This window comes from Pleurodeles waltl, chromosome 11, assembly GCF_031143425.1.
Source record: "Pleurodeles waltl isolate 20211129_DDA chromosome 11, aPleWal1.hap1.20221129, whole genome shotgun sequence".
Taxonomy (NCBI): Eukaryota; Metazoa; Chordata; class Amphibia; order Caudata; family Salamandridae; genus Pleurodeles; species Pleurodeles waltl.
The window spans coordinates 540,182,504-540,205,890 of NC_090450.1; the positions used below are offsets into that span (position 1 = coordinate 540,182,504).

Genomic DNA, 23,387 nt, shown 5'->3' on the forward strand with positions numbered 1-23,387 from the left:
TTGTTTCAGCAGTGCTAAGAAGCGCTGGGACACTCCCTTTCAAACTAAAAAGTGCAGGAAATCAGTGCCGGACAGGCCCTGCCCATTTAAAGTGCTGCTTGGAAGAATGCAGTCTTGCCTAAAGATATGTTAATAAAAAACTATTTTGTGTGTAGCAAGCCAATACCACTCATGTTATGTCCAAGCACTGTATATAAAACGTCAATATGCGTCACAATTGAGCTGCTACCGACGTCACAAACAAAAACTCACGTGCAGGTGACCGTGCTATTCCCCTTCTCTCTCTACTCGGCTTATCAGATGAGTGAGTACAGACGTACTGCCGGTTCTCTTCGCATTTACTGCTTTGTTTACTCTATGACTCGTGTAATTTCTATTTTTGTTTTCTCTGATAGCTTTTGGGTATATTTTCTGAGTTGTTCTTCTGTTAGCCGTTTCTGGGTACCTAGACTGCTTTCATTTATGTTCCACCTTTACATTCTTTCCTTTGTTTATCTAGCTATGAGTATTGTCCTTGATGTGAGCTGCGGATATCTTTTCAATGTACATTTGTGGCGGCCTTTTGGTGCACTCACACGAGGCAGCTGCTTATTCGCCAGGTAGCGCGCGCTTGCCTCCAATGCGCATACAATTGTCTGCGTTTTTGTCTCGCGCCCACGCGCAGGTGCGTTCTGTTGCTGTCAGCCATTCTGGTCGCTAGGGAGCTCACTCCCCCGCCGTCGGTTCCACACCCTTTTGCGCCCATGCCCTGATTGGAGCCACCTTTGTTCACGCTTTGGGCTTTTTTCATGTATGGGTTTTGTCATGGTTATTTGTAGAGCACAACAGACACTCCAAGTGGACTGTATTGGCGATAAGGAAGGGCAGTTGATAAGGCGTGGAATCGGCTCATAACGTACATGGGCTTATCTCGAGAATAGCCAGCTTTTAGGGATTTTATAAATGTGACCATGGCTGACTCGTTAGGAATTCAGAAAGAGATTGTTCAATAATTGAGCTCCTTGGAACCAGAAAACTCGGATGCCCGTATATTATATTGATCTGGTTCTGAACGTTGCTTTGTTCCGTGATTGTAAATTGCGGATGTGATCATAGTCTCAGAATTTATTTACTATCAATTTGAGGCCCTTTCCCTTTCTCCATAACATTTCGCAGTAATTCTATTTTGATACTACCCGTCCCTACTTGGCAATCATTGTTCGCTAGGTGCTTGCACTCCTGTTGTTTTTTTTACTGTTCCCTGTACTGTCATTGCAGTACTCTTTTTCCACAGCCTTTCCTTGTGGCTGTGATCGTCATAATTGAAGAAAATGTTATGCAGTTTTTATAAAGGGCATGCTCGAGAAAGTACTTGCTTCCTTGGCACTTTTACTTGAGGATGTGTGTTTCTCCAGTTGTGGGTTTGCCTTTACGTGGACAGACCAGGCCCTACATAGTGAAAATGTTTCTATGCAGAGCTTGGCCCGCGGTTGTTAGTCAAAGGGAGAGAGGAGTAGATCGTCGCAACTTGCTGGCTCTAGAGCAGAGGTCTTCAAACTGGGGGGCCTCAAGTGATCCCAGGGGGGGCGCCAGGCTCTGACCAAATAAACATTGTACAGATGCTTTGTTTTAAGCAGACGCGTGTTATTGCATTGTTATAAAGGTAACAGTACTTAACTGCAATGTTTAAATAGGTCTAGTCATATTTAAACATTGCAATCTTCAAAAAATAATTGCGAAGTATTCTGAGGGGGGGCCAAGGATTTTTATTTTTCAACTGGGGGTGCGCAGCTTTAAAAAGTTTGGAGACCACTGCTCTAGAGTGAGGTGTATTTAGGGCTGTTGCTGAGTGTATCACAGCGTGGGTGTGGGTCATTGGTAGAACTCATGCTGTAGGGAAGTTACCACTGTACTTTCGTAAGTATCAGTGGATGCTTGTGTGAGTGGGCATGTGGGGTATATGGGTCTGATTTTCTTGCAGATACTATTTAGGTTGATTCTAATGTCAGACTGCTGGGCTTGCGCAGTTCTAAAATGTGGATTTTAATTAGTTGTCTAGCTCAGTAGAAGAAAAAGAAGGGAAATCTTTCCAAAGGCATAATTTTTCTCAAGGCCTCACTATCCTCATAATATACTTCACCTTATACCTTTGTCTCCCTATATCCGTGTCTCAGTCTTGTTTTGTCAGGTCTTCTAATAGCATGTAGGTTTCCTATAATGTTTGGGATATTTGCATAGCTCAGAGATCACCAGTTACTTGGCATATTATATTTTTTTGACTGTAAATGTGGTTTTACCTGATGGGCGAAAGTGAGGTTGGCACTTCTACCTCACGCTGAGATGAGTAGGTGCGATCTATGTTGTTGCTATTGTGAAATGATGTTTGGTTGTGCCATTGTGCTTTGCTGTGCTGGGACAGATCTTCCGACCCTTTGAACTTACCCCAATTAGATTTGTATAATCTAATATGTATTTTGCACACAGCCACCATAGCATTATAGCTCCCAAATTATCTGGAGCAGTTGCAGACAGAGCTCAGCTGCATGTTTAGTTGGAGAGTGTGTGGTTTCTGTATCCCTATGTATGAAGAACTGAGCGAAGAGAGTGTAGTCTGACACGTAGTCTGGTCGCGCTGGGGCGAACTTGCCATTGTTAAAGTGCGTGCCGGTGTTTATTGGGTATATGAACAGGTACAGAACCTGCTTAATATCCAGTTAGTGTACCCGACTGATAAATCATGGTCCGGTGGGTGTGCTCTTCAGTCATTTTAGTCATTTGGGTAAGAAGTTATGGTGCACAGTATCGTTGTGGCATGGCTGTATTTGGGGCAATGTGCCTGGAGCGCAAGCTTGCATCAGGAGATGTTTGGAGTAATTTATTGTCGGTAAAGTTTTCATATTTCAGCACTTCATTGGGTTGTCTTATAGGGAGGTGAAGTGTTATACAGGTGCCTGTCACTGCCTTCCAGTGCAAACTCCTTTCATTCCCTGCACACTAATGTTGACTCCTCAAAATGTTCACTAGCACATAATTTCCACCGTGATTGCTGCTCACATTGTCCACCAGTACCAGCTCCTCCCATTGCCTCTGACAGCCAGCACACGTGCCACTGCTGACCATGACCGCTGCCGCTTTCTCCTCACACTTCACACCAAAGCAAGCTTTTCGCGGTGCCCACCGATGTGCTTGAAGACACATAGGGGTGTGGACATCGAGTGCAAATTGATGTTCATTCAGAGGCCGATGATATTAAGTGTTGGTTGACTTTGTACGGTACATGCCGCTTCCTCATCACTTTATCTGTTCTCTTGCAGTAGCTGTCATCCTGCCTGTGAATGGAGTCGGTCGGTCTAGTTAAGTTCCTGCTCGTTATGTCCTCCATTTTGGTGGCTCATGTGCCAGGAGCATACGGTCAGCAAACAGGTGTGTATGCAAACAAAAGCCTTCCACGTGCACTATTAATCCATATGTTCCTAAACATTCAAAAGAGCTGTGCTCTGTGTGTCTGTGTGAACAAAGCACGCACTGCTGCTACTTAAAAAAAAAATATATATATATATACACACACACACACACACACACACATATATATATATATATATATATATATATATATATATATATATATATATATAGATGGTACATATACTTACCATGTGTGGCAAAGGCATGTGTGATAAAGCCATCTGCATTGTAAAGGATGCAGGGTAAATACATGCGTTGACTGCATGTTAAAAGATGTTTCCCCTCAGTTCCAGTATGCTGAGCAGTACCACATATGATTGATCATTTCCTGGTGCCAATAATACAGAGTTCGCCTCAGTGCATGCAAGGTTGCCACATGAGTCAAACCTTATGCTTAAAATAAATAATAAACAGAGAGGCGAGCTGCAAGGTGCCATGCTCAATGTATTTATGCAGTTTCTGGAAGAGCATGTTTTTGTAAAGTAGAAGCATCCCTTTCCCACTGTGTATTTCTCATGCCTGGGAATTTTCCAAGACAAAAAGGAGGGAGGCTACAGAGGGGCAAGTAAATGGAAGATGCTTGGTGAGTTTATTTTTGCATCGCTAGTTCTATATTAAATGTTCAGCCTTACTAGTCAATCACCATCTCTCATTCTGAGATTTAGCAACATGATTGCCTCTATTGAACGTAAGGTACAAGCTGAGGGAGTGGCGTGACTACAAAGCCTTTACGTGGTAGGGCTGTTCATGCACCGTTAGCTTGTTAGTATCTGTAACCTGAGGTAGTCAAATTCTTGTCAAAAAGCTGTAAAAGTCTGCAGAGAAATTTGTCAAAATCTGTTGGCAAAATCTCAGTAACCGACTAAAACTACATTTAATTGCCTTGATTTTTATAAGTAATTGTGGAACTGAAATCTATAAACTACATTCGACAACATAATGCTGAAAATGGGGTTTAGCAACTCCTTCCCTGCCGGAACCCATGCCATATACAGCCTTGCACACTGAACATGAACTATGCAGAGGGCCTGTCAAAACGCTAACCCTCTCTCTATTTTTGCCTTACTGAGGGCACATTCACCGGATCGGAAAAGGTGTAGGCCCTGTAAGACTTTGGTGCTCCTCGCTGGTCTCGTCTACCTTAAATTTAAAATGTACAGGTACAGATGGCAAGACTCAGGCATTTCCGTTCAAGACCGACAGACAAGAATACCAGCTTAAAGATTTACTAAAATAAAGTACATAAGCATAAGCTTCGTCAACAAATCAATAAAGTTCTAGTGAAAATCCAACAGATTTGACTCCAATAAGTGGAACAGGATCCCCCTTAACATTAATAAATCACATTCCTTTATAGTACTTTAAAGAAAAGCTTCATACATATACTACTTCAATACATGGTTCACATGCCCTTAGCCAATAGAATCAAGCAAAGTAGCAAGAGTTGTGATGAAATACATTCAAATATTTTTATCACTATTCTACTACATGGAGGTCTGGCGTACACAACATGTTCTCGGCACATGAAATGTTACATAGTGTGTTATTCAGTCTGGGACAACATCTCTGTCCTTGGGAAAGTACACCCTGCTCATTTAGCTACAGAAAACCACTCTCTCGTCTAGTTAAGCCTATTATTTCTTTATTATAGCAAGTATAAATGAGAAGCTTGAGTCACATGTTAGAATACAACCTCACTGTGAAAATGGTTTAGCTGAATCCTGAATTCTTACATTGTGATTACTGAATTTTAAACAGTGCAATTTCACATCCCCATGATTCTTGAAATCATCACACTCCGTCTATCATTCTGTTGCAGGACATTAGTTACAGTTTAGAACTCTATAATTTGGATCTTTCTACCCCCTTCATGTCGTCATAAAAGGTCGCTCTATAACACCTTAACCTCAACATCGATCCTTTTTCTTTTCCTCCCAGTTGTTGATGTTGGTTTCTTTTCCTCTTTTTTTAACCCTTTGTAAGGAGCTGAGTTTTGATTGCAGTACCCCCCAAACTTTTGCCTGGTTTTTAGATGCAACTTTGACTGAAGTGCACTGGGTTCCTGTTAGCCAGGTCCCCAGTGCCAGCGTTCTCTTTCCAAAACAAGACAACCTGGTCACTTGATCCCCAAGTGACCAGACCCTTTAGCTCCTCTGCAACTTCCTAGTAAACGGTACCACAGGTACCTAGGGCATGGGCACCAAAAGGGCCCCTCAGAGCTGCAGCTCAACTTGTGCCATTCTGAGGGACCCAAAACCAAACTTATGCAGACTGCCAATGCAGATTATGTGGCAAGGTTCTCCCAAAATTAAAAACACTCACTTGTATGCCATATCCCTTAAAACTGCTTGTAATATCTGTAAGCCACCCCTATACGGCCTTCCAGCCCTACGGCAGGGTGCATTATATTACAAGCGAAGGCATATATGCATGAGCAAATATGCCTCTACTATGTCTTTGCCAATTCTTAGACATTGTAAATGTGCGGGGAAGCCATTCTAAATATATGTGCTGGTCACTGGTCAACACAAGATCTTCAGCTACATGATGGCTTCCCTGAACATAAGGATGTTTGGTATCAAATATTTCATATTAATAAACCCTCACTGATTCCAGTGAAGGATTTATTGATACATGCACCCAGAGGACACCTTAAAGGGACCCCCTGAAAAACTAATAGTGTATTGACTGACTGGTCTCAACCAGTTCAGCTACCTTAGACATGTTTCTGATCTCCTGAGGTGACAGCTTGTGCTCTCGGAGGTCAGGATAAAAGCCTGCTCTGCGCGGAAGTATTGACACCTCCTCCACACTGAATGTGCTTCCGAGGGTAGGAAGCTTCAAAGGCCAACCTGCCTTTGTTATGTGACCCAGGTTTCTCCAGATGGTGGAGATGACCACCCCACTGTCCTGACCCCACTTCTTGCCAGCAAGATGGATCGGAAAATTAGTAAGATTAGGAGGTGTGCCCACATTATGTCAGTTCCACCCCTAAGGTGGACTAGCTGATGTGTACACTACTATTCATATTCCTCCATCTTGTTTTGGATGTAATTAGCATTCTAGGGTCCGAGTTAAAGGATGTAGGGACTACAGGTAGGCAACCCATTAGATGCTACCTGTCAATCCCCTTAACTTCCCTAAATTGAGTATTTAGGTGGCACCCCTGAACCCAAAAACTCAGATTCGACAGATTAAGAGAGGAAGGACAAAGAAGAGTCACTGCCTGGCAGAGACGGTACAAGAGCTGAGATCTTTTGACGCAAAACCCTGCCTGATCGCAAGTCTCTCAACAATCGCGACAGATTGACTGGTCCTGCAAGCTGGAGAACTACCAAAGCCTCAGGTAGCATCCAGCACCTCCAAAATTGCCACCAGTCTCCCTTTGGGTAGAGGAGCTACTTCCCTGTAGACCGCAGGCACCGACAAGCAGAGTCTGGTCCACCACTTTGCAGCTCCCTGGCCCGACCAACACTGCAGACAACCAGAAGAAGATACTCATGCTCTGGACGACCAGATCAGTCTCCACACCAAGTGAGAAGACGCCAGGACCAACCAGAGCCATGCAGCACCAACCGCCAGGCCCTGCACCAAGCACCAACAGTGAGAGTCCTTTCTAGATTCCCACTGCACCAGGACCGAGCAGCTGTAGAGGGACATCAGCATCACTGGGACCCACTTCCTGATTTTGCCCCCGGCAGCTGTTGGCCCCTAACTGCGAGGAGCATCTTTGTGCAACAACCCAGCTGCCCTAACCACTCTGGACACGAGCCGCTCTGGCCGGATACCAAAGAACCAGCGGTACCCCCTTGCTCTAAGGCTCCTTCTGACCCAAGTCCCCGTTTGGGAGCTCTCAGACTTGTCCCCAAGTCCCCCTGTGCAGCCTGTTTCCAAGTGGCCCACCTTCACTGTAGCGCGCCCAGCTACAACCACACTAGCGCCCTGCTCCCAGTGAAACCCGGGTGCCTCCCGAAGAACTGCTGGTAGTGCTTTGGACCTTGACCCACAACGACTCCAAACCCTGAAGGTGAAACCTTGAAACCAACTTTATCTATCTTTATGCATCGCTTACTTTTCCTGCCATAGGATTGTATTGTGCGTAAAGGCACACAGGTTTGAACACTTTATTTACCTGTGAAAATCTATAACAAAAACAATGCTTACTTGTGAACAAAGTTCATGGTTTGAAAACATATAAAAAGCAGTGTTATTTTTCTCATTTGGTCTCGGATTTATTCTTTGTGTGTGTGTGTGTGTCATTTAGCACTGCCCTCTGATAAGCCTAACTGCTCGCCCATACTAGCACAAAAGAGAGCGTTAGTATTTATCTACTTTAGCCTCTGGAACCAGTTGGGGATCTACTGGACTCTCTGCATGGTGTACTTTTTAGTGCACCACATAGAGAGCCAGCTTCCTACACCCTTCATTAGATGAAATTCTCTTGCAGTATTTAAAGAAAAGAAGATTGCATACCACACTTATTAGCACTATTAGCAGATGGGTTTGATGCAATTTTAGTATTCCTACACTTCTTAACCATTCACCTATTTTGGCAAATCCCTTTCCAATCATGCTACATATTGAACCTGCTCCTTCCCAGGCACCTGTCCCTTCTAGTTCCTTCAACCCATAAAGTAATGTTAGTGATGTAGCTTTCAAGGTGGTTATCTACTTGGGGAATGTATGCCTTCCCTCGCATGGGTTACTTTGAAAATTATGCCTTGCTTTGCTAAAAGCGTATCGAGCATGAGGTGATTTTGTATTATCTTAGCTCTTATTGCAAGCAGCTCTTTGTCAATAACAGTGAAAGCTCCTGCGTTATTTGTTAGTAGTCTATCCGCTAGTGTTGACAGCTTTCTAATCCTAACATTGCTGAAGGCTACTCCAACTGAAGGGAATTAGTGCACCAAAAATGTTGCTGATTATCTGTCCAAAACTGCATTTGCTTGTTTTCAGATATGTTGGGTCTTGCATTTAAGTTATTTGTGTGGTAGATCTTTAGGAAAACTAAAGCAACATTAACACCTCTCTCCCCAGTCGTGCAGCATCTGAAAATAAGCGACAAATCAAACATACAGTATATTCCTTTAATATTCACCTCTAATTCTTTTAGAAGTGCACCTTTAACAAAATATCTATGGTCACACTCACTTCATCCTATGTCTTTCACTGTCTCATTTACCTCTTTTCTATGCACTATGCATAACATCCCTCTTTTATCTATGTCTAAAGTCAGTTTTGGATGTGGATCTGTCTTTTCTCCCTTCTCTCTTCCTCCACCTTCCCTAACTTTACTTTCACTCCTTACCTTTTTGTCTTCCTTCCTTATCCTGTCATTCAATTAATCTATAAAGGATCTGTAATCTTAACTCATTTTGCAGGTTAGGTCATACACATTGGGATTAGTGATGATCACATGAGTTAGCACGGTAAAGAATTTCATCATGTACTCATGTCTATTTGTTTGAAAGCCTTAGAAAGACAGTAAGGATGCTTACTCCGCCAAAGATACAGATTGGCATCTCTAACGAACAATACTTCTTTAAAGAACATTCTTAATTTGAATAAAACAACATTGTTGATCTCTGGTTATAAAACAGGTTCACAAATATGCTGCAGGAAAAGGCATAAGAAAGTGGTAAATTATGATATGCTGATCTGTTGGTTGCAAAAGCTGGAAGTTAGAAACAGACATCAAATTTTAACATTCTTAATCTTAATATATCTGGCCAACATTTGAAAATAGACATTAAAACTAAAAACACTCTGGGAATTGGAAACATGGGAAAATCTACTCTCACAGTGATCATTATTTGCAACTTTTATGCTAGTATTGTTAGCCCTCTTTGTTCCAGCATTTCTCTCCATCAGATAGAGGTCTAACATCCACCCAATTTACTGAAACAGTGATGGCGACTACCATTATTACTAGGGCAATTTTGTAGGATTTCTGCACCATTTTCGTCTCATATCTGATCAAGCAAGTATTCGTAATTGTATTAATGGTTAGTATTCTCTTGTTTCTACCCCATAGTCTCTACTCTTTCTCATAAACTACTGTGATAGTTACTATGCAGTGTGGATGTCTAAAGGCCTATTGCCCTCTGACTGTTGCCCTGTCTTACTCATTTTTTCTTTAGCTTGTCAGAAAGGTCTCTTGAGTTAAATTTTTTGGTCACATTACTCAGTCATGGAGGTTCGTCAAGGTAAGTCAAGCAGTCATCTGCGTTGTCAGTTTGCACTAAGTAAATTCAATCAAGGCCTCAGTATTTCTGATTGACTTTTCATTCTCTCATGGGTCTCTTAAGTTCTGTCAGATTCAAGTCATTGTAACTGAATTCTGACTGCACCTGTTTCTTTTGTTCTTCTGATTAGCTAACTTCCTTAATAGACTCCGGTCCTTTGGTCTTAGATCGCAGTCACTTCTGTTTAAGCCCTGTCTTTGGCTAGCTTTCTTCAAGATGCACCCTTCCTTCAGGAGTGCTGGGTATTTCCAACTCATGAGGGACTGGTTCACTTTCGGAGACAGAGTCTTCCTTGATCATTTCTCCGTCTCTGCTCTCAGACCCCAAGCTACTTGTTCCATGTGTCTTATCATGGTGTTTTTGCTTTCCTGCAGATACGCAGCCTCAGTCTGGAGTCTTGAGTTTTGGCAAATTTAGCTGCATTCTCACTCTGCTCTTAAGACTGCTGCCACTCTGCTGAAGGCTAAGAGACATTAGATTGTCGTCTTCCTCCTCCTTGGATGCTTTAGAAATTTCAGAGTGGGATGGACTCAGCAGTAGCAGTCCTGTGCTCATCTCACCCTCTTAAGTTGGGAGGATCGTAACGAATTTGGCAATCCAGCACACTTTTTACAGGTGTTTTGGTCGTTGGAATGATCTAGTACAAGACTCTCCACAGCTCTTCTGAGTAGGACTTGCGAAAATGCCTTTTGAAATGAACCCAATCTCCAGGGTTCAAATCATTGCATGGGGCAACACTCACAAATGGGGTTGTAACGTGTACCTGGTGAGAGATAAATCTCACTACAGCAGCCAGTCATTTTCAATAGTTGAGGACTAAACCATCTGTGAAGAGCAGCTGCTCGAACTGAAGGGATTATCTTGGCTCTCCCCATCAGAACCTCATGGGAGAGACTCCTGTTCTCCTACAAGGAGAGCTTTGAATGCTCAAGAGTAACGAGAAAAATGCATTGGGGCACTTAAGAGACTTAGGGGGGCATGCATAGGCCAGTTTTGGTTTGATTGCCCTATTTATCCTCTCACCTAATCCTTACGTTTCTGTCTGTAACTGCAGTTAACTCTTTGGTCGATCCCTAAGGTAGTGCACAGTAACGTGCATGACTTCATTCTTCAAGTGGCTTCCTTGATCAGATTCGAGGTGAACTGGCATGCCAAAATAAGGAATCAATCCTTCAATAGTAGCCTGGCAATTGTCTAACTGTTACATCTCCGGGTGGGATATGCCTCGACCCAGTGAGAAAATAAAAACAATGACCAAAAAGTACCTCAATAGGGTACATTTGGCATCTCTACAAAATCAATTTGGAGATGTTTGAAAGGATCAACCCATCTTGCTATGTGACTACAACCTTTTTACCAACATTTTGCTTCTGACACACAATACATATCTGGCAAAGACTCTCTGCCATGTTTTGAAATTCAGGATTGTGCCGGTATTGTATTAAGGTTAGCACCATACCATCTCGACATACGTGAGTCATGCCATGCATGTGTCTTATCATGGTGGGTAACAAAGAATCGGGCAAGACAGGTTCACTGTCACTTGACACCAAAATGTCACTAGCTTTCTTCATACACCCTGCTTTCTCTCATTTCTCATTTTCAATTGTGGTGGCTTCATATTGTATCTCCCTTGACTCGATAAAGGTCTGTATTTTAATAACATATTTGAAACTGCTTCTCCCTCAGCACTGAATGCTTCATTCATGTGAAATGTGCTGGACTCAACATCGCAGTAGCGAGCAACTTCATGTGCATAGCGATTCCCTCGAGTGACAACATCATTGCCACTCTTGTGTGCAGCACTCTTCAGCACTGTGATATCCTTTGACAGTCAGAGTGTATTCAACAGGTTCAAAATGTACAAGCTATTCTTTGTAGTAAAACCCAATGAGGTTAAAAAGCCTCTCTGGGACCACAACCGCCGAAATCATGCACAACGCTGAACACATACTGGCTCTCGGTGTAAATGGTGACTCTCAGTCTGTCAGAAGTGCACCAGGCTCTCATTAGAGCAAACAATTCAGCCACATGTGCAGAAGGTACATGGCGTAGGTAGGATGCTTCTACTAATCCACTCAAGGCAGGGGCGGCACAAGCTGCTCTTAAAAAAACACAACCGTCTCTTAAAGCCATCAACAAACAAGGTCTGATCTGGTCATTGAGGGGCACATCCACTATGACTTGTCTCAGTTTTATGCATAATTCCATTATATCAACACAGTTATGGTTGAACTCACATTCATCGCCTTTGTCTGGGGTAGGTAGCACAGTCACGGGGTTGAGGACATTGCAGCAACATAAAGATACATTTCTTGCACTAAAGAGGATTCTCTCAAGGCGAGTTAGGCGGCTTTTATCGAGATGCAGTGTGCATGTATGGGTTGTGAGACTCTCAATGGAATGGGGTACCATGACAATTAATGGGTGACCTGTCACAGTGCTTTCAGTCTTTTGTATACTTAAGCTCACTGCTCCAGCCGCTTTGAGACAACCAGGGAGTGCTACGAATACAGGGTCAAGAGTCACAGGCAGGTAAGCCACAGGGCTTCAAAACCGCACTCCTAGCACCCATTGGTTACAAGCTTAGAACACTATCATTAAACACCCATGGATTATGACACATTTATTACCCACAGTGACAATGTCCAATTCATTTATTTAGTTCATATAACTTCACAGTTTGTATTATTTGTGTACTACTGATAAATTCTCATGATAATCTGCTTTACTCTTGTATGTCATACACTCTACTGTAATGAAGGACACTTACTGTGACTATCATCCTATCAATTCAGTAAACCGTTCTAACTTAAAAATGTTTATTGGATGATGCTGACTGTGTTTAAATAAAAAATGCAATAAAGTTTGTGGAAAAAATGGGTTTGCGTCAACACATACAATGCACACCCATCTTGTTCATGACAGAACATTACAACATTTTTGGTGTAGTCTGGCATTCCAAGAGTGGGTGAACTACAGAGTAAACTTTGGAGCTCTTGCAAGGCTTCCATGCTCTTGTCATTCCTTGGTATCAGGTCACTGACTGTGCGTAAGCCTTGATAGGGCCTTCGCAGGCTAGGAAAAAATTGAGAATCTATTGCGGGCAGTAGCCAACCTTGCCCAAAAACATGCGCATCTCTCTCTGTGTGGTCAGGAATTTCATTCTGAGAACCACCTCAATGCAGTCTGGGGACAATCTTCTGGCTCCCATCTCAATCTGGTGTAAGTAAGTATTTTACCTCTTTTTGGCAGTAATGTAATTTCTCGGGGAACCTCATGCCCACTGTCAGTGAAATGGGTGAACAGGGCTATGGTGCCCAGTCTGCAAGCTTCTTTTTGTTTCAATGCCAAAAGCAAGTCACTGATGTACTGTGCTAGGGTAGAACCGCATGGTGGTTGCAGATTTTACATGTATACTTTACAGTTTCCTTTATCTCAGGGGACAAATATTCCTTTGTAAAAACAGGATGCATCCGTACTTCAGAATCCTGCTAATTTAATTTGAACTCAGCATCCCCCGCATGAATTTCTGATTCACATCTCTCAGGCGTGCATTATATCACGCAGATGAGCTTACATAATAGATCTCCCCCAAGGAGATTCACAGAGCTTGAGTCACAAATAACAAATTAATGTCGGTTTCTGATGGTCTCTATATTTACTGGTACAGGAGCTGAAACTTGATTTGTGTGCTGCTGATTTGAAATGCATACGACTTGGACCTCTATTCCCAATAGGGGTAGGTTTAGAAGCTCAATCATCTGCATTGTTGAACAAGTGGCTCTGGTGTCTCGCAAAAAGGACACGGGGTGGCCACTAATGTCTCCCTCAACAAAGGGCTATTCTGATTTGCTTCCAGAACTGCGCCAAGTACGTAATCCTCCTCCCCTCTCAGGAACCTTCATTGCACCTGTTCGAGTGCTAATAACTTTTCAACATGATGGGGATCTTTGAAGAATGATTCACATACAGGACTTGCTGAGTTTGCAATTGACCTGGAAATGGAGACTCCTGTTCTGCTTTTGCATAGGCGTCAATGAAGCTTGAGGCAACCCTGGCTTTAGGAGTTTTAGGTTTGACGAGTACTTTAGCATTGAAGGAACTTCCCCCTAAACTATTAGGTTTAAGCATTGACCTGCATCTTGGGAGGGGTAAAGGGACACCCCCTCATCTAGTGACTGACCTTGTTGCAAATGTGACATGGAGTAACCTTTTTCAAAGCACCAATATTCGCACGATTCACACTCCCTCATCCTCTTTCATGCTCAGGCACACTTCCTCCATTGTGCATGGTAACTCCCAGCATGTTTAATCCAGGATTCACATCTAAAATGAATCCTGTGTCACCCACACTCATACCTCTCACTTCTCCATTCTGCACCAGCTTTGTCTGGGCAGACATTAATTTTTCTATCACTCCCTTTAGGCTGGCCTCTAGAGAGTCACTACTGTACTTCGCATAGAGCAGGATTTCGTCAAGCTGTTTGACTGCCAGCCAAACACACCCTTTATTATCTGTGAGCTGATCTTTGGTCTGAGTCAATACACAAAGGATGAGAGGAACCCTCCCATGTTCTCACCAAGGGGATCATTCATGTTGCTGTGTTCCCTGTATACCTGCACCAGTTGCTCAAAATAAGTGTGGGCGGATTCCTTGGGTTTCTGTTGGACTCTGAAGATCCTGGGCCAATCCATTTCCATCTGAGAGACTTTTGTTTTAAGGTGGGCATTGAATTTGGCATTCACTTTTGGGGATGGGACTTTTGTGTTTGCTACTTGTGGGGGTTCTTGTGTTGGTCAGCCTACAGTTCTCTTCCGTTCTGCCAATAAATCCTTTCGGACTGCCACCTCAAACAACATGTCAAGGTCTTCCTTTTACAGCTTTGAAATGGTTATGATTTCGTCTATTTGGATATACCGCTTGTCTTGATTTTCCCTTCATTTAGGAAGAGTCTTTGTGACGTGGGACAAATCTGCTTGAGCCTTTTCGTTTCAGCTCCTTTAAGTCCCTGCCACTAGAAGTCATCCTAGAATTCCTTTATAATTTCATTCTCTAAATTGGATCATACTCACAGTCATCTGCTAATGTCTCCATCTTGGCATACACTTCCCTTGCCACCTTAGAGGTTTCTTCAATTCACTTTGTGTAGTGTCCCAAAATCTAATCCCACATTTCCCTTGACAATCTCTTTGAGCTTAGTTTTCATTTGTCTGGCATTTAGCCTCTGCGGGGCTGATCCGTCGTGGAATGGGCTCGCTTTGGGTTCTGTGACCAGTAAGGGTGTTCCAATTATCCCTTCTGTTTGATTTCTGGAATCTGGGATACCAATAGGTCCTGCCGCTAACTGAATGCTTGGAGTGGGCTTAACTTGGGTAGTACTTGTAGCTCAAAAGGTTAATAGGGGGCTTATACTGGTTAGGATTTAGGTCACAGTTAGAGGGATACTTTGGCCTGTTGGGGTTTGTGAACTTCCTGCCTCTGTGTAACTCAGGGGTGCACTCGTCAGTGTAGACCTTGGTGCTGTAGTTTCGTTCTCTGTGGGGCTTGGGGGCGTTTTTCCTGCTGGTGGGCTGCATTCTACAGGGGTGGTCAGGACCTCAGGATCTCATCGAAAGAGGCATCCTCCTCAACACTTCCTGACTCTTCTCTGGACTTTCTTTAAGAGGCAGGATTCTCCTTTCCTACTACTTCACTGCCTGTTGCAGGGTAAGTGCCTGTTGTTTCAATCACATCCTCCTGACACCTTGTCTGCCTTTCATCACCCGAGTGTTTAGCCATGATTAGAAATAAATGCTGATTTTCAGCGCAAATCTCTTTCTATGTTTCTCTTTTGCTCCCAAATGTTTAAGACCTTGTACTTAGTGCATCTCAGTTGAGGCTTTTCATTGTACACTCTGTAGGAAGCTGGCCTGGTGTGTGGTGAGCACCTATGGTGTTATCACCTTATACCAGGTCCAGGTATCCCCCAGTAGTGAAGTGTAGGTGGTGTCTAGGAAGCCAGGGCTGTCTAGAGATAGCTGTGGATGAGCAGCCAAGACTTATCAAGGAGACATGCAAAGCTATGCAATATCACTATAGTCACACACCACTCTCACACATGAAAGAACCACACAGTGTTACAAAAATAAAGGTACTTTATTATAGTAACACAAATACTAGAATACTGAATAGGCAACCCTTGAACTGGAGGTAAGTAAACACAATATTATATACACATTAGCAATCAGTATATAGCATAGAAAGCAATAAGCATTGGTAAAAGCAATAGCAAATAGTGAGGACCTTAAGGGAGGGACAAACCGTATACTAAAAAAGTGGAATGTTAAAGGCAGTACCCCACCTAAGCAAGTGGAACCAATAGAAGGGAGCTGGAGGGACTAGGAACCCCTTGAGGTGAGTACCAGAGTGACCCCCAGCGACCAGGAGAGCAGAGGTAAGTACCTGGTGTCCCCCAAAATAAACAGGAGGACTTTGGAAAATAATTATGTAAGTCCCAACCAAGAGTGCAAGAACCCAAAGGTGGATCCTGACTGAAGAGGACCTGCAAAGGAAGTAGACCAAGTCCAACTTGGTTGGAGTGTCCGGTTGTGGCAGGAGCCTCTACCCCCCCTTCTGTGGATGCAGGACCAGGTCGACAGTGGACTAAGAAGGTCAGCAGTGCAGCTCAGGAGACGAAGAGAAGTCCCAGAAGTGATACATGTGATGTCCCACATCGGAAGTCGAGATGCAGTTGGTTAGTGGTGCTTGAAAACCGCAAAGAAGCCTTGGCAAATGCAAGAGACGGAAAAGAAGGTTTGCAAGGCTGGAGAGGACCAGCAAGGTCCAGGGAACTCGACCCAAAGAGTGGAGTCTGGGGTGATCCTCAGCAGCTGGGAGAGTCACAAAAAGAGGAGGCAGCACCCACAGGCAACCCGCTAGCAGCAGGCACAGGAGTCACAGGGAGGCCCACTCACCACATCTGAAGAGGAGTCCCTGGTCGCTGGGGCAGCAGTCAGGAGACAGTGCTTTGGAGGAAGAATTGCTGGAGGCTGGGGCTACACAGAGCCTGAAGATCCCTTGGAGGAGGGGCAAACAGGCCTTGGTAGCTGCAAGAGTTGCGGTGCACATGGTTACTGTTCTTCTTGCAGAGTCCCGGTTCTTACTGTATCCCAAGTTGGACAGCTGGTAGAGAGGACCAAGGGGACCACTCCAGACCACCACCTGTGATGCAGCATCCATGCAATTCTGGGCGAGAGCAGATCCACGCAGCAGTTGGTACCTGCAGATGCAAGGAAGTGACTCCTTCACTCCAAGAGAGATTCCTTATTACTTCTTGTGCAGGCTGAAGACTCACTGCCCTCAGATGATACACAGCTGGGGAAATGTTGCAGTTGCTGGATGGAGCCAGAGGACCCACCCAAGACGGAGACCATAAATAGCCCATGAAGGGGGATTGGTCACCTGCCAGGGTGACCTCCTATCAGGAGGGGGCTGTGAAGTCACCTGCCTGACCTGCCCACTCAGATGCTCCCAAAATGGCAGAATCAAGTGGTCACCTGGAGTAGCTCTGGGTGCCACCCCTAGGGTGGAGATGGACAGGGGAGTGGTCACTCCGCTTTCCTTTATCCAGTTTCCCGCCAGAGCAAGGACTGGGGGTCCCTCGACTGGTGCAAACTGGTTTATGCAAGGAGGGCACTAAATGTGCCCTTCAAAGCAAACTGGTGGCTTTGGTAAGCTACCCCTCCCAAGCCATGAAATACCTATTTCCAAGGGAAAGGGTGTTACCTTCCTCTCCCACAGGAAATCCTTTGTTCTGCCTTCCTCTGCCTCAGCTGGTCAAGCAGCAGGAGGGCAGAAACCTGTCTGATGGGCGGCAGTTGCGCAGGCTGCCTGGAAATCCCAAGAAGACTGGTAGGAGCAATGCTGGGGGTCCTCTAAGGAGCCCTCAAATTGCATGGGATCATACAACCAATACTGGCAACAGTATTGGGGTATGATTAAAACATTTTTGATACCAAACATGCCCGGGTTCAGAGTTATCATTATGTAGCTGGACACAGGTTGGACACAGGCTGGACACAGGTGTCCCAGTGTACCTGTGTACCTGTGTCCAGTACACAGGTAAAATGACTTCCCCTCACTTACAAATTCCAGTGTAATGGAGCTGGAGTTCGTAGGGGCACTTTTGTTCATGCCGGGGTGCCCTCACACACAGGCACCTTCACTCTGCCCTCTGAGCTACGAGGGCCTACCATCTGGTGCAGTGACCTGTGGTTGAAAGGGTGCATGCACCTTTTCACCCAGGCTGCAATGGCAGGCCTGCAGACACATTTTGCATGGGCTCCCATGGGTGGCACAATACATGCTGCAGCCCATGGGGAACCCCTGGTTCCCTAATGCCTGGGTATCTAAGTACCATATAATAGGGACTTATATGGGGGCACCAGTATGCCAATTGCAGGATGTGCAAAATCGTGAGCAACCAAATTTAGAGGGAGAGAGCACAATCACTGTTGCCCTGGTTAGCAGAATCCCAATGAAAACAGTCAAAGCATACTGACAGCAAGCAAAAAGTGGGTGTAACCATGCCAAAAAAAGGGTACTTTCCCACATAACCCCCACCCCCCATGCGAAAGGCAATAAGATCAACCTTGCCCAGTTGAGTCTTCATTGTCTAAGTGGAATTTTCTGGAGAGTCCATCTGCATTAGAGTGGTTACTCCCAGGTCAATGTTCCCCTCTATAGCCCATTCCCTGTAGGGCTATGGACCACCTCAAAAGTTTGCGATTTTCACCTTTCATCTGCTTTAACCATTGGAGGGGCTTGTGGTCTGTTTGAACAAGGAAGTGAGTGCCAACCATGTATGGCCTCAGCTTCTTCAAAGCCCAGACTACAACAAAGGCCTCCCTCTCTATGGCTGACCAACGCTTTTCCCTGGGGGTCAACCTTCTGCTTAGGAAAACTACGGGTTGGTCCTGGCCCTCTTTATTTGTCTGAGACAGAACTGCCCCTATCCCTACTTTAGAAGCATGTGTCTGCACAATAAATTGCTTGGTGTAATCAGGGATTCTTGGAATTGAAGCAGAGCACATGGCCTGTTTGAGGTCATCAAAAGCTTTTTGGCAGCTAGTTGTCCATAAAACTTTCTTGGGCATTCTTTTAGATGTGCGGTCATTTAAGAGGGCTACAATGGAGCCATAGTCCTTGATGAACCTCCTATAGTGTCCTATCAAGCCTAGGAAGGCTCTGACTTGGGTTTGAGTTGTAGGGGCAGTCCAAGTTTGGATTTTGCCCTGAAGTGCTGCAATCTATCCTCCACCTACCAGGTGGCCCAGATAAACCACCTTTCCCTGCCCTATCTGGCATTTTGATGCCTGGATAGTGAGTCCTGCTTTTTGCTGGGCCTCCAATGCACTCCCAAGGTGGCTCAGGTGATCCTCCCACGTGCAGCTAAACATAGCTATATCATCAAGATAAGCTGCACTGAAGCTTTCCAGGCCATGGAAAACTTTATTCACCAGCCTTTGGAATGTTGCAGGGGTATTGTTTAGTCCAGGCGGCATCACCGTAAAGTGATAGCATCCACTAGGAGTGGAGAATGCAGTTTTTGGTTTGGCATCCTCCGACAGTCTGATCTGGCAGCAGTGAGGCCAAAGGTGCTCAGCTACTTGGCAGTTGCCAGTGTATCTATTAGCTCATCTGCCCTAGGGATGGGATGAGCATCTGTTTTAGTTACAGTATTGAGGCCTCTGTAGTCTACACAAAACACTATAGCACTATAGGACTACACCAGGGGCTGTCTGAAGGCTCAATAACTCCTAAGTCTAACATCTTTTGCACCTCAGTTTTCTGATGCACTCTCTGACATGATCCGGCTGCCTGTATATTTTACTTTTGAGAGGCAGGCTGCCATCTGTGTCAATGGTGTGTTCACACCATGTAGTGTGACCAAGTGTCAGAGAGAACAGTTCAGCGAACCGTCCTAGGAGATTTCTGCAATCATCTTTTTATGACTGAGAGAGGCAGTCTGCAAGTAGAACCCCATCTACTGAGCTATCCACTGTATTGTGGGAAAAGAGGTCAGGGAGAGGGTCACTCTCTTCTTCCTGTCCCACATGAGTTGCCATGAGCAAGGTAATGTCAGTTCTCTCATAATAGTTCTTCAGGTGGTTCACATGAAGCACCCTGCAGGGGCTTTTAGGAGTGCTTAGGTCAACCAAATAGGTGATCTCACCCTTTCTCTCCACAAAAGTGTGTGGTCCACTCCATTTGTCTTGGAGTGCCCTGGGAGCCAGACGTTCCAGGACCCACACCTTCTGTCCTGGCTGGTAAACAGTCAGTACAGCCTTCTGATCAAGCAATTGCTTTTGCAATTCTTGGCTGGCCTGAAGATTTTGGAAGCCCTCTTCATGTATTCGGACATTCTAGATCTGAGGCCTAATACATAGTCCACAATGTCCTGTTTTGGACGCTTGAGTGGTTGTTGGCAGCCTTCTTTCACAAGAGCAAGGGGACCCCTAACAGGGTGTCCAAACAAAAGTTTAAAGGGGCTGTAGCCCACTCCCTGTTGAGGAACCTCCCTATAGGCAAAGAAGAGGCAAGGTAACAGGAAATCCCACCTCCTTCTGATTTTCTCTAAGAGTCCCATTATCATGCCTTTGAGGGGTTTGTTAAAACTCTTAACTAGTCCATTGGTTTGAGGATGGGAAGGAGTGGTGAATTTATAAGTTACACCACACTCCTCCACGTGGCTTGAAGGGATGCAGACATGAAATTTTCACTTCTGTCTGATAACACCTCTTTAAGAAAACCCACCCTTGAAAACATTCCTGTGAGGGTTTGGCCACTGCAGGAGCTGTAGTGGTGCTAAGAGAAATGGCCTCTGAATAACTAGTGGCATGGTCCACCACCACCAGTATAAATCTATTTCCAGAGGCTGTTGGAGGGTCCAGGGGGCAACACCAACCCTCTCAAAGGGTACCCCAACCACTGGTAGTGGAATTAAAGGGACCTTTGGGGTGCCACCTTTCTTGCCACTGGATTGGCAGGTGATATAGGAGCGACAAAACTCCTTGGTGTCTTCAGACATATGGGGCCAGTGAATGTGAGGGACAAGCCTGTTTCAAGTCTTGCTTTGCCCCAAGTGGCCTGCAAGGGGAATGCCATGTGCAAAAGTTAATAGGAACTCCCTGAACTTCAGAGGGATGAACAGTCTCCTGGTGGCACCAGGTTTAGGTTCCCTTGCTTCTAAGTAAAAGAGACTGTTATCCCAGTACACCTGGTGGGTGCCACTGACACCCCCTGCCTCTTGTGCTACAGCTTGCTGCCTTAAGTTTTCCAGTGTGGGACCGGTTTTCTGTTCCATACTGAGTTCCTTCCTGGTGCCCCCCCCCCACCTACACCCAAGATCTCAGCTTTGTCAGCTTTGAGCTCCTCTGGTGTAGGTTCCACCCAAGGAGGAGATTCCTCTCCCTCAGGAGTAGAATCCTCACTGTAAGCTGGAGCAGGGGGTAACTGTTTACCCTTTCTGCTTTTCATTTTAGGAGCATCCTGGGCCATTGTTCAAGGCTCCAGGGCTTCCCGTTCCCTTTGCTTCTTGGCCTGTGCTCTGGTCAGGCTTAAGATATGCCCAGAATTGCTGCATGGGCCTCCAATTCCACTTCAGCCAAAGCTGAAGTCTCCAAGTCATCACCTAGCAGACCTTCTATAGGTAGATCAGAGGACACTACAGTCATTTTAGGGCCGGTAACCCCCCAACCCCCAGCTAAAGTCAATAAATGCTATGGGGTGTTATTGTGATGCTCAGTCACTTGGTACATGTGACCAAGTAGATATTGCTCCAGTGACACCAGTTTTTCAGTCACCATAGTGACACTGGCACGTGTGTCCCTGTAGACCTCAGCCTCAACACCATTTATTATGGGATGCTGCTTGTACTTACCTATTTTAAGGGGACAGGCAGCTAGGGCTGAAAATTCAATGCCCCCATCAGAGACCAACACAGCCTCAGTCGTCTCGCTCACTATCCCAGAGCCCACAACAGTCCCCAAGGTGAGCCCAGCTACTCTTTTGGACTGATTACTACTATTATTGTTACCACTTCTATTGCTAGGGGCAATAGAGGTAGAAGTGCCCTCTGGGCTAGGACGGCCTACCATATGGGTGAGTTACAATGGCCTGATGCAGTGACTTGTAGTGAAAGGGTGCATGCAAGGGTGTTTACATTCCAGTGCAAAAGGTATTTTGGGCTGAAAATATGTCCTTTTCTGTGAACAAGTTGTGATTTATAATGATGAGAGTCATTTAGCGTCAATTGAGTTACTTAGGCATAACCTGGTAGTTTTTGATGCCCAGTCGAGGCTACTAAGATAGGTAGACCAGACTTGGCATTAAAAATAATGCCTCCTTGAAGTAGGTGCTAACAGGGAGAAATAATTTAATTTTTCCAAACATTGCTCACATTGCATGTGTGCTGCACTGTTCAGCACATGTGCAATGAGGGTAGTTGTTAAGAATTTGCCTCGCCATAGGATTTTGTAGTGGCATGGCATGCTTCCAGTTGTAAATCTTATGCTAAGCAGCATGCACACACCTCTGCAACATAGTTCAAGGCTAGGTGTGACAGACTGTATGCCCGAAAAGGGGTGTATTGAGCAGTAGAAGGTTGCTTTCTCGTCTGTGGTTGATGAGCTGTGTTGAGCGAAAAAATAATAAATCTACCCCACAGTGTTTTGTACAGATGAGGTTGCCAAGTGTCAAGTGCTTCTTTTTGACAAGGAAATAGTAGGAAAGAAAATTGAATGACATTTGACCTCGGTGATCCTGGGGCTCTATATAAGCTAGCATGCATGCTCAGAAATGGTACATGCACCTGTTTTTGCTGAAACATCGCCATCTGGAGCACATACCAGGAAACATGGTGCAGTGGCTGCCTCCTCATGTTCCTGAGTTGTATTGTCTACTGTTTATACACCTGTTCATTTTCTGAATTAATATGAGTACTTTAAGTGGAGCAGTTTCACAACCAGCTCATAGACCTCTTTGCATGGCGCATGGGCACTGCACATGTCTATGAAATGGCCCTGTATGTTCTTTTGAAGGGATGTAGCTCCTATAGCCATGCCTTTTAGACCATCAGTATATAAACCTAAGAAAAGGAGTGTTGCATGCAGTGTTTTATGGCAGTACATTGATACTGGAGGCATTCATTCACAAACTGATCTTTGTTACCAAACACCTGATACCCAAGATTTCAAAAAGCAAAGCTCTGTCCTGCTCTTAATGAAGGGGGATGGAGTTATGGAGAAGCTGCTCTACCTTGACAGAGACACTGCCCTGCTCAGAGTTCAGCTGTGAACCTGCTGGGCACTACGCACCAACACGCATCGAACAGTGAGCTAAAGCTATATGAAATGAGCCATGTTCCCAAAATTGGAGTAGAAGTATGTCCCACACTCCAGTGACCTTGAGGATCATCAAAAAGGCATAATAGGTGTCTTAGCATGGTCTGCATGGGTAGTAGCGGGAGCACCCATCACAGACAGGTGCGTAGTGGAACAAACTGCATCTATAATGTTTGACATCAGAGAGCATCAGAGCAGTAAAGGTGCAGCAAAATCTAGTGTTTTCCAGTTTATACTGAAAAACAAATATGCAGAAGGGGCCATCTTAGAAACTGACTTAAAGACAGATAAAGCCATGTATTTGGAGGACCT

At 44.8% G+C, this 23,387-nt stretch overlaps 1 protein-coding gene across 2 annotated transcripts in view; it reads left to right on the forward strand.

Moving 5' to 3' along the window:
- LOC138265860 (collagen alpha-4(VI) chain-like) overlaps positions 1–23,387 on the forward strand; it is a 946,529-nt gene that overhangs the window by 379,448 nt on the left and 543,694 nt on the right. The window contains exon 8 of one of the 2 annotated variants that reach the window (XM_069213964.1): positions 3,297–3,402. In XM_069213964.1, coding sequence (XP_069070065.1) covers positions 3,315–3,402 — 88 coding nt within the window. In that variant the 5' untranslated portion in view covers positions 3,297–3,314. Of the gene's footprint in view, positions 1–3,293; positions 3,403–23,387 lie in introns of both variants that reach the window. The other variant, XM_069213965.1, reaches the window with a different exon arrangement.